Raw genomic sequence first — 12,456 nt, 5'->3', positions numbered from 1 at the left:
CCAGGCGCCCTCTAGAGGATGTACTGCCTCTAGAACACCAAAAGGAGACACTAAACTAGGAAAGGAAGATGATTTATAATCACCAACTCAAATCAAAGAGCTTGCACTAGATTTGCATCTTTTCATGCTGGTGATAACAGATCTTTTAGGCTGCCATGTTGTGGCCTAAATCCAATTCTCATATAGCAACTGGGACTTAGCCGAAGCTTGGCTCCACCTTGTACAAACAGAACGGACGCTCTCAGATGAATATGAATAAAAGAACAGCAGAAAAATATTCAGTCACAGTCCTTTCCACTTCCTTTGCCAATCTGATGAAAATCATGCATGTAATCTGTGACAAGTGGAACAAACTTCAGAAAAAGCTTTTGCTGTACATAGATCTAAAAATGTTTTAAAGGTACAGAAATAAAGGTAAGAATGTCATGGCCAACAATGTAAGAAGACAAAACTATGTATAAATAGTATCCTCTCACATGATAAATGAAATCACTGGGATAAAAACACCTAACTTTATCCATTTCTTCTCACACGAATTCATCCCACTCTCCTGCAAAAGGGTCGTCCATCACCTTTCTCCTCACACCTGGCTCTTTACCCTCCGTTAAATAAACCTAGATGGCCCTCAGTTTAAAGCCTTCACCCAACCTAACACTCTTACGTTCCTTCCTTTTAAATTTTTTGTAGTGTTCTGGACATCAGTCTTTGGTTCTAAATAAAGAACTTGAATTTCACTATTCAACTGAAATTATTTTCTAAGGTCCCCTACGATCTCCTCTGAAACAAATCCAAAATTCTTATTTAAGTCTCATCTCCCTGGCATTCTTAACTGTGCAAATACCGCTGCCCTCTTTTTTACTGCACTATTTGTTTTACATCTGATTGCAAAGCAATATATGCTCATTATTTATCTTCTTCCAGTCTTAATGATGTAGTGAAAGAGGTTTTTAAAGCAAAATTGGGATTATAGATACACTATTTGTTTCCAGCATTTTTTTTCATTGATCATTATTATACATTTCTAACCTAGGCCTTCACACAACTAAGCAGCTCTGGTTTCCTCTATTTGTTCCATACTATTTTCTGATTTATAAACAAGATACCATTCTAGATGCTGACAAGGGAGACAGATACAAGAAAGCATAAAATGTGTTCCCTGGTCTTAAAGAGCATATAAACTACTGGAACCTCCGAATCTCCTTAGTATCCTTCGCTGGCTCCCTCCAGCTACCTCCCAAACATATAACCTGTATACCTAGTGTGTTTACCCTCCCTCTCAGCAGAGCTATCATTCCTCCAAAGCCTCCATCAACTCTCACTTACTTTGGGAATAGTTCTTCAACCACCCCTGGGTACCCAGGTAATCGTTCTCCTGCCTCTGAAATCTCAGGTGCCACATATTTTGCTTTAGATGCTACCTTGTATTCCCAATGATCTTTTCATTTCCAAACAGACGGTAAGCGCAGAGGTCAAGGTATCAGACCTTATAGACTTTTGTGGGTGTTTTTTTTTTTTTTACAGCCTGCAGCTAAGAGACTGCTTAGATGCTCAATAATTCCTTTCGCTGTCATTTCTTCTTACCCTCCCCCACAACCCATTATGTTTCTACCCTGTATCTCTGATATTCTCTCGCTCCACTGCAAATTGTTTCACCACTCTCCAGTTCCATGTCCTCCATATAAGACAGCAGCTCTCAAACTATTTTGACATGAGCCACAATAAGATATGTTTTCCATCATAACCGGGTCACATATTACACACACACATTCACATAACAAAAGTTCAAAGTTAAGTAATTTACATAAATTCACATGGCTGATTAGTAGCAGAGTTAAATTCACATAACTGAAACAAAAGTTCCACAAAATGCATGTAATTTGTGTATACATAAGATACACTCTCTTTTCTACTTAATGTCCTTCCTTCCTCCCTTCTTTCCTTCTTTTTAAATGCTGACAGAGGCCAACTAAATAGATCTTACTATCTACAGTTTGAAAAATACTTACCTACAAATTAAGATACTAAAATGCCCAAACTTTTTCTAAAACTTAAGGTGTCCCACACTGAGGTTATTTATCTTTCTCAATTTCTCAAATTATCATGAACATTTCATTCCCTTGGGTTTGTAAATTAAAACATAATCTTTCTCTCTCTGTCATCTACCATTTTGGATCCTCTGATGCCCTTGATGATTGATTTGTCATCTTAACATCTCAGCTATGCCCTTTTATCATTTCCCAAAGCCATTACAAATTTATCTTTCCAAGAAGATCTGCTCTATAAAATATATCACAGTAGGATTTCTTTAATTGAGCAAGCTACTCTGGTACATAAAATTTGGTTTTTATAAAACTTCTCAGCTACTTGTCTTTTCATAATGGGTACAGCTCTAGAGTATTTTGGTTTCCAAGGTATTTCACATATATTATCTTACTTGATTCTCATAGTCAGGTGAGAAAATTGTGGTTCAAAGAAGTTAAGTAATTTACATAAATTCACATGGCTGATTAGTAGCAGAGTTAAATCTAGAACCCAGATCTTCTGAATCTAAGCCCAACTGTACCCTTTCCCCACACTACAAATATTTCTACTTCATAAAGCAAGGCATTTTCATCGGACTGCACTGGCCTCCAAGCCAGCTTTAACAGGATCCCCTATCTCCCAACTTCTGGGCCCTCCCTCATCTAGTAGATCTTTCATATAGTAATAAAAATCCTTTTACTAACCCATTATTTTGTCCAGCCACTACTGTGGCTGTTACATAAAAACTAAAATCCCTTTAGGTCCTTCAAAGATATACCAATTTTCTCCTACTTATCTCTCTGCTAATTCATAGATGGTTAGTAACAAACCCAGAGCCTAGCAGAGCAGACGTCCAGTTGCCATCTCTGAGTATCCTCTAAACATTTTTAAAAATGATTTCTCTATCATTTCTCTACCCCTTTGTCTGGCATTTAAGATTTCAGTGTGACCCATCCAATATGCGGTCTGCTTTCGCCGCTCTTCAAAACGATTCTCTTGCTAGACCCATCTCCTCCTGTAGGGAAATGGGCCCTTCCCCTCCCTACTAATACAAGTCCTAGCTCTTCCACATATTTTTCAGGTATTAAAACCCACCAAGATGGTTTCTGCCACTTTAAACTCATCTCACAATTATTTCCTACCTCCATTTAGGCACTTTTTCACGCTTTCACAACTGTTTGGATTAAGTGTTTTTCTCCCCAGCTACCTGCAACCTTCTGAAGGACAAGTATAGTGTTCTTGAATTTATTTTGTCTTTGCCCTCAGCCCTTAGCATAGAAATTTGCAAATAGTATCTACAGTACACCTGGTTAAAAAACATTTCAAATAAAATCTCTGTTCAAGGTAAACTTTTTAAAAGTACACATTGAGAATCTACTGGGTATCAGTTGCTTTTCATATGCAATTTTATGTAAGCTCACCAAGACCCTCTAAGAGTGGTGGCATTATCCCTACTTTATAGGTAGGAAGCAGGCTCAGAAGGGTAGCAACTTACAGAACGTCATTTTTGGTCAGTGGACTCAACCCAGATCTTTCAGACTCCAAAGCTCTTGATACTGGCCAGTCTGCCATGTCCATCCCGGTCACTTCAGTCAGACTCAGTCCAGAAGCCATGTGAACTCATTTCTATATCATTGGTTAGCTGCCTGTGTATTCGGATGCAATGTGCATTCAAATTATCCTTTCTTTAGACAAGGATGAAATGGAGCCAGCTAATGCAAGTCGGGTCCCACTCCACCTACGTAAGTCATTTAACCTTTCTCAGCCTCAGTTCCCCTTTCAAGACCTAACATGCTCAACCGTAAAGAATATTTTTCTCCTAATCTCTGACACCCGCCGCTCCCCAAGACTGCACACCCCGCTGTTGTGTGAACTACTGTGTGTTTTCAGGTCTCTACTGCTGCTCAGGTGTGGGCTCTGCCTGCATCACCTCTCCTGCTTCCTCCACCTAATGGAGGCACACTCAGCCTCCAAGTCCAGCTCAAGGGTGTCCCTGGCAGAATTAACTGCTTCCCTCCTTGTGCTTCACAGGCCTTTAATTCATGCCTCAATTTGCAGGCATAGCATGTCTCTCTCCTGAACGAGATTGTGAGCTCTACAGACAGAGGCGTATCTCGACTTTAGAATCTACAACCCAGCATGATACCTGAAGCCTTCTGACCTTCTCAAGATTTCAGGAAGGTCTGCTGAATTAAGGAACTCAGGAACATGTGTCATAATTCAATGTTTGGTGAAACAAGGAGTCAGTCAATCATACCTTAAAATGGGAATACCATCTGTCCTTCCTATTTCACAGTTGTTTAAATGTTACCTCTTTACAGAGGCCTTTTTCCCTACCTCCGCATAAAAAGTGGAGATGTCCCCCCATGATCTCTCATCGCAGCCTGTTCCTTTCTTCAGTTCTTATCGCAATATGTAATTGTAAATATGCGTGTGTGGGTTTTCCTTGTTTAATGTTGGCATTCCTCCCCACTATTAGATTTGAAGCTCTATGAAAACAGTGACCATGTATGCTTCATTCTTCACTATAGTCCCACCACCCAGCACAGAGCAAGGACTCAATAAATATTTATTGAAAAAACTATGTGAATATTAACTGATATAATGTATATCAAAGTGCTCTGTAAACAGTATAGTGATGATTAAGAGATAATTATTGGCATTATATATCCAGTTTATCTCTTCTTAGCTCAAACAAAAGCTTCAGTGTCTCCTCCAATATCACATGCCTTTAGCTGGCAAAACTACTTTCCAGCTCGCCAATAGGGCACTTATGTCTGACTCATTTGAATAATAATAGCAATTACTTTATTTTAGTCTAGTTAGTAATTTACAGAAATATCAGCAGTGAGAAATATTAAATCCCCTCAGATCTCACTTAAGATTATCTCTTAAAGAAAGATCAAATTGCTTCTTTTCTTCAAAAATAACTTTGATTTTGATGTGCGATGCTAAACTTCAAAGTTCTACACAAACATCCTTTATGAAGGGCATATTTAGCAAACTGTGACAATTAGCTATATTCTCAAGCAGATGTATCCAAGCAGCCAAAACACTGACTATAATGCAGGGGTTGTTGTTTTTAGGGTCCCTCAATTGCATGGACCCCCCTTCCAAGGCTCTGGGTACTAGGGCCCAGTTATATGTTCTCATGGTCATATGTTTTCTAAATTTTGCAAAAGCAAGAGAGTTTTGTATTCTCCTTAAAGAAGACCCCAAGGAAACTAGATCCACCTCTGTGCTAACAGCTCTCCATTTTATAATCAAACCACTCTTCTCCCTAAAGCATTCATACCCAAAATGACAGTGCAGGCATATTTGGCAATCGATTTTAAAAGTATAGTTCTAATCATTAAAAAAGTCATGTTCTCCTAACATTGCTTTTTAAGGCCTCTAAAAAAAGAAAGCTCTATTTCTGAATGGTAATTTTTTTCTAGATCCACAGACATCCTTCTTCCCATAAATAAATACAGCTTACATATAATGCAGCCCTGTGGTCTCTATTTTATTCACTAAGAGCCAAATAAGCAGGCTTTCCTATTTTTCCCATTTTACAGAGGAGGAAACTGAAACTTTGAAAAGTTATAAAACTTGTTCAAGATCAGAAACCAACCTGGGGTTGCCTAACACTCTTAATCTCCATGCTATACCACGTACAGAATTCCCTGACAGCAGAAATTATGTTGTCTCAGGCCTTCGTAACTCCCCACAGAGGCGATGATAAAAAGCTGGCACGCAATAAACATATCTGATCTACTATTTAAGAGGATACCTAATGTAACTCAATCTCAAACAATGTGACATTACTATAAAATTCCTAAATGATGAGGTAATCAGATACCAAAAAACAGATTAATATAAAACAAAGGACTTTGTACATGCCATCTCATTTAAAGGAATAACAAAGAATAGAAAACTGATCCAGATGTTGCCAGTGTTTGCTGCTAAAACCTGAAAAGTACTCAATCAGATCTCACAGTGGAACGGAGCTTTATGCAAGTTTTTTAATTCACACCATTAACACAGTCTAAATTCAAGTGAAAGAATTATATATATTTTGGAGAAAAAGAATGCATAATAATTTATTAAAATCTTTTTTCAAAAACATACATACACAAGATAGACAAAATGGCTTATCCTTGAGTGTAGTCCTCTTTGAATCTCCAATTGTTTGGCAGCTAAATTAATACTGCTGGAAGGGGCATGTGTCGACTTAACTGAAAACCAGCTAACTCAGGGGCTGCATGTAGACATGGCCGAAGAGCATGTTAAATGTAATGTACTGAAACCGCCTGAAAGACCGCCATTTGGCACCCAGACCAACATCAAAAGGCAAGGTTCCTAATGAGCATCTGCAGCTGAGCGACAGCATTTCCACACCATGAAATGAAAGGGCATAATGGCACCACTGCCAAAGCCAAATAATTTACAACCCTTTACATCAGCAAATGGTTTGAAGGCTTGGCACCAAGAGTTAATAACAAAAAGGACTAGAGGTAGCAATGACTGTGACCTTTAGATTTACTTCAATATTTTACTGCCCCATAGAGTAAGTATATCCACCTCTATTATTGATAATAGCTTCACGGCATTGTTTTCTAATATTAAAACTCTGGACCTCACAGAGAATTAATCATTAGGATTTAGAGAGATCCCTGGGAGTTTCCCCCTTCCTAAAATTCATCTCTCCCAATATTGCTCAAATACTTGATGAATATTTTAAGTACGAAATTCTCTTCTGAATTTTCCTCAAAATTTTTCCTTTTTAACAACAAAAAATCTTAGTCTTTTTGATGTAAAGTGCAGTCATTACATACAGCCATCTGATTCATGCTTTCAATTGTGCTTAAAATTTATAACCCATTTTAAAGATTAGTAAAATGCTATCCATAATTTGCTGCCATTTCTTTTGAAGTTCCAGATATCCCCTAACCTACTATTTGTTAGGTCACCAAACAGAGGAATTATCTATTATGGAATTTACATTAAAATAGTTTATCTGGGCACCACAGAACATCTGTGTGCTTCAAAACTCAAGTAGTAGAGGAGAACCTTTTGAAAATGCCTTTGTCTCCCAACAGGCTAGGACTGTCATCAGCAGAGTGACAGCAGCAAGTGTGGTGTCTTCATCCCCCTCCCTGTCAACCAGTCCTGCGCTCCATCACCACTACCCAAGGTCACCACGGAGAGTTCAAACCTCTCTTTAGCAACAGGTAGTCAATCACTTATTTTATACCAAGACAGTAAGGACTGTAAAATATCTCTGGAACATCTTCTTGACCAAAAGGGGGATGTGAAAGGAAATGAAATAAGCTTCAGTGGCAGAGAGATTCCAAAAGGAGCCGAGAGGTCACTCTGGTGGGCACTCTTATGCACACTTTAGACAACCCTTTTTAGGTTCTAAAGAATTGGGGTAGCTGGTGGTGGATACCTGAAACTATCAAACTACAACCCAGAACCCATGAATCTCGAAGACAGTTGTATAAAAATGTAGCTTATGAGGGGTGACAATGGGATTGGGAAAGCCATAAGGACCAAACACCACTTTGTCTAGTTTATGGATGGATGTGTAGAAAAGTAGGGGAAGGAAACAAACAGACAAAGGTACCCAGTGTTCTTTTTTACTTCAATTGCTCTTTTTCACTCTAATTATTATTCTTGTTATTTTTGTGTGTGTGCTAATGAAGGTGTCAGGGATTGATTTAGGTGATGAATGTACAACTATGTAATGGTACTGTAAACAATCGAAAGTACAATTTGTTTTGTATGACTGCGTGGTATGTGAATATATCTCAATAAAATGATGATTTAAAAAAAAAAAATATCTCTGGAGGTCTGCCAATGGCATTGAAGCCACTTTCAGTCTGGAGAGTGGCCACAGTTCTTTAACACTGGTAGACATAAATATGGGGAATTCATCAAATTAATAGTAAACTAGAGGCTTTGTTGCCTTAAAAAATTAAGTGGTTGGACCAGAAGTTCCAAAGTCGATATTTCAAGCAGTGCGAAGTTTACAAAATACTGTCTATAATTTAAGAAACTGAGTTCTGTAATGAACAAAAACATCTGTCATGCCTAAAGATTAGTTTTAGAATGAGAAAATGTTGCTATTTATTTTGAAAGGCAATTAAGACAGTGTTCCCTGTGACAGAAAAATATAGATACAGATTATGTACATTAAATTACATGCTCCCTATCTGAGTTCATTTAGTGATAAATGTAAACCAAAGAGAAGAAGCACTATGCAAAACTTAAAATTTGAGGGTTTCACGTGAATAATTTCTCCCTCTTATTGCTGTCTTGCAGATGGTATGCCATCCCATACTGTATTTTTAATTTTGGAAACAATTGCTACCTTATTTCTTGAACTATCAGGCTCAAGAAACAAGTCACCATTTAAATCAGCAAACAATTTAATTATTCAGCACAGGAAAAAACCTGAATGAACCTCTTTTACTGAGCAAGTATCTTATAGTTCAGATCTTAGTTTATGTACTGCTGTTTCTGCTCATCCAGTATTATTTAGAAACAAAAAAAAAAGATCCTTGGTGAAGGTATCTGGAAAAAAGCCAAGCTCAATCAGGTGGGGGAAGAGAGAAGGAGCATCTTGAAGAAGTAACTTAAAAGAATAATGCACATTGGAGACTAATGAAAAGTTGCCAGATCTTTAGGACCTTTGTAGCAGAAACAGTAACTCACTCCAACAATGTTCAGATTTTATTCCCTTTTTGTTTCAAACTCTGTTGTATTTGAACGAAATTCTAAGTTATTTTCAATATTTTTAAATATGCTAATATCTGTTGGAAAAAACTTATCTGTTTGATCTTTGGATAGAGTTGCTTAAGGTTTTACCATCCATAATGATGGCATTATTACATTCAGTTAAATTTTTTCCAGCAAGACACATTTCCAATCTTAAAACGGAAATCAAGGAGAAAATACGGTTCTTTGTAATTATTTCCATGCAAACATTACTAAAAGACATCTTAATTCGTTTAGTGAGGGACAGTACATATACTTTAGAGATGCATTAGGTTTTGTAAAATAGCAAAGGAGCTCTTTGTTCTTAATCTGGTGCAAAGTTGCTAGAAACCAGTTCTATCCATTCTTTGATTTTTCTGAGTTAAACTGGTAGAAGACTGTAAAATTACCAAATAAGCATGTGACTTAACCATTCCAAATCATTCAAGCAATTTTTCCACACAACATCCACAATTGCTGTTAGAATAGATTCAAATTTACCATGCAATTCCACAACCTATCACTTTCATTCCTAAGGAAAAGAAGAATCCAAAATGAGAGAGGAGGAGCAGACCTGACTGGTTTAGTATGTTAAGGTTAGCACATCTCGTATTTAAATTTTCACAGGCACAGGGCTGGAGGACACCACCTGAATTACTGGAGTCCCTGGAGATGCTAAAACATTTGAGGCAAAAAAAGAAAAAAAAAAGAAATTACGTGTTCGTGTGTGTTATTTTTGTCCTGACACTTTGACTTGAATTCTTCAATATTAAGAAAAATCTGTGGTAGAAACCCACACTTTAATGGAAATATCACTTCTCTTTGGAAAACGATTCAACTTCTTTCTTTTGTTAAGCAACCCTGTATGTGTTCTGCCTTCTTCCTACCCTCATGGTACCGCGTACCTCTGGCCAGGAATGAGAACGCTTTCCTTCCAGCGAACACTAGACATTGGTGTGAATGCCGCCCTTGGCTGGGCATCCACGAATATCCAAAAGGACCCAATGGGATTTCCAGGTCAGGTATCTGCCTGCAACTCTCTCGGGATGGAAACACTGGTTAAACCCATCACGAGGACGGGAAGGACCTCCCGACAATCCCCCAAAAGGCTCTAGAAGATCAGGTACCCATTGTCACGCCCCCACTCAGAGGGGAAGGGGTCACAGACATACCTCTCCCCTTCCCAAACGGGGAGGTCGTGCCGCGGGGACCCACCGCACCACGGAAAAGGGCAACCCTGGGGCTGCCCCCAACCAGGTGGCGGGGGGGGAGGGGTCCGCGGTCAGATCTCCGCCCCCCTGTAAGGCTCCGCCCCCGCCCACCCCGCGGACAGCAGCGGCCCCGGCCCGCCGGTCAGCGCACGCGCGCCGCTGCGCCCGGCTACTCAGCCCTGGGCTTTCCGGGCAGCGCCCTTCCAGGCGACGTGCTCAGACCCCAACAACGCGGGGCGGGTGGGACAGTGGGGTATGGGTGGGAAGGAGGGTCTGCTCCAAGTCGGCGTGAAAGAGGCACGACTGGGTGACCAAGGGCGGGCCGGACAAGAAGACCTCTCGGTGAACCCCTAGTCTCCATTTTATTTACTCGGAAGCTACCGGGCAGGCTGGGGACCCAGCCGCAGGGCGGGGTTTCTCCCGGCAAGGGGTGAGCGAGCGAGACCGTTAGGCTGGAACCCTGTGAGCCGGTCCTGGCAGCTCCCAGCCGCCACCCGCGCCGCAATAAAAGCCTCTCACGGCTTCCCGCCCAGCTAACCTCGCTCTGATTGGTCGCCAGGGGAGGGACCCAAGTTGGTAGGAGGCGGTGGCGGAGCGCTACTCCCGTGCCGCCTGGGGAGGGGGCGCACTGGGTGCTCCCCGGCCCGCCCTGCGCGCTTCCCCCGCCCGGGCTCGGCCCTCTAGGGCAGATCCAGCGGCACCTGGCAGTGGCGACCGCCGCCACGCAACCCCCTCCTCCTCTCGGCTTTCCCCGGGTGCTGGGGCTTTTCCCAGCAGACGCCCCCAACCCAGAACGTCCGCCCACTCCACCCAGCTCTCTGCGGCCCCTGCCTTTTTTTTTTTTTCCCCTCTCCTCCAGCCCATACGCGACCAAGCGCAAATCCTTTGGGGACCGGGAGGAGTCGGGGGGAGCGGAGGAGCAGCTGAAGGGAAGGGCGGGCACGCACAGAAGAATCTTCCAGGGAGACCGGAATGGAAATACCAAAATGAACCTCCCTCCTGGCTGCCGAGGTTCTCTGGGCGGCGGCGCAGCAACCGCCCTCCGCGGCAGCATCACTACTGTCTTCTTTCCAGCTCCCCATTGTTCGCACTTTGCCAGGATCAGGAACCTCGCCCAAAGAAAGGAGACCAGGACGAGGTGTTTCGAGCAACTACCTGCTATTCTTCTCTTGCACCGTGCAACACTAGGCTCTCAGTGCGTGTAAAGACACACGCGCGCACACCCGCGCGCACACACACCAGGCATCCCAGATCACGCCCTCCTCGCCCTCCGCCCCTCCTCACTTCCTCCTGTCAAAACGCGGCGCTCGACCCTCCCATCCCTCCGTGCTTCAGACCGAGAGCAGGGTTTGCAACTAACCCTCAATTTGGCAAATGAAAAACTAACGTCATTTCAACGGCCACACAGACAAGCGATTTTGCCCGTTTCGCCCGATTTTGCAAACCGTTATTTGCCGGGGGAGGGGGAAGCGAAGGCTGCGAGACCCACTTTATTAGAACCAGGGAAATAACGATCGGAGACGGCTGCCCGGGCCTTATTGTTCGCTATTCCCCGAGCCGGAGCTGACAAGTCCCTTCCTCGCAGAACCCGAGACTGGGCGGCGGCACCACCCGAACCACGACATCCCCGCCCCGCCGCCCGCCTTCGGGGAAGGAGCGCTGCCCGTCAACCGCACGGCCGCAGCGTCCCCGGGAGCCGCGAGCTCCGCTCCCAACGTCTCGAGCACACAAAGTGGGAAGGGTGGGCGCGCTGGAGGGGCCCGCCAGGCGATCGCGACGCGGGGAGGCAGCCTGGGTCCAGCGCAGCCCGGGAGGGCGCGGGACTCGGGTGGGCAAGAAGGGTGGTGCGCTCTTTTCTCACCTCGATGGAAATGACCACTTCAAGCATTCCACATAAAGACCATCCAGAATAACTGTTTCTTGGGGGAAGAGTACGGGAAAGGGAGCGATTAACAAATTAGATTGAGAAAAAAGAAAATGTACCTGCGATTCCCAGGAAAAACAAAGTCCAGATGAGATCCTTAGTTTGCAGCATTGTAATCTGCTGGCTGGGAGGGATGTTCTTGCCGCGGTAAATTCTGTGCCCTCCCCCTTCTTGCAGCGAGTGTGGACGGCGGCAGAGCAACAGACCTAGGGGCAGACAATTGCCAGGCTGAGTATGATTATTTTTGCAGAATTGTTTCCTGCCAGCGGCTGCCGAGCTGCGTTCACGCGCTGATCGCAGAATGAGTGACAGTCCCAGCCTCAGCACACTCGCAACTCGGAGATCCTTGCGCTGGCCCGGGTTCGCTTTGATGAAACTGGGGATGAGAGTGGGGCGGAAGGGGGGGCTGGGGGCGGGGTGAGAACCTCACTGTGTCCTTCCACCACGCCGGCCACAAATAGTGCCGAACATCAAGGAGGTAAGAGAGACAGGGGAGGCAGATGCGGCAGCCTGCAAAACTCGGCCTGGAGCTGCCGGAGGAGTCAGGATCTTTCATGA

General features: G+C 43.1%; 1 protein-coding gene across 21 annotated transcripts in view; it reads right to left on the bottom strand.

The window, feature by feature from the left end:
- NCAM1 (neural cell adhesion molecule 1) overlaps positions 1–12,234 on the bottom strand; it is a 312,777-nt gene extending 300,543 nt beyond the window's left edge. For 20 of the 21 annotated variants that reach the window (XM_037841459.1, XM_037841460.1, XM_037841458.1 and 17 more), the window contains exon 1: positions 11,958–12,150. In XM_037841459.1, the coding sequence (XP_037697387.1) occupies positions 11,958–12,009 (52 nt within the window). In that variant the 5' untranslated portion in view covers positions 12,010–12,150. Of the gene's footprint in view, positions 1–11,957 lie in introns of all 21 variants that reach the window. The other variant, XM_037841466.1, reaches the window with a different exon arrangement.
- Positions 12,235–12,456: the final 222 nt, after the last annotated feature.

Source organism: Choloepus didactylus, chromosome 6 (genome assembly GCF_015220235.1).
Source record: "Choloepus didactylus isolate mChoDid1 chromosome 6, mChoDid1.pri, whole genome shotgun sequence".
Taxonomy (NCBI): Eukaryota; Metazoa; Chordata; class Mammalia; order Pilosa; family Megalonychidae; genus Choloepus; species Choloepus didactylus.
Note: the sequence above shows the minus strand (reverse complement) of the source record. Positions and strands in the feature narration are given on the sequence as shown.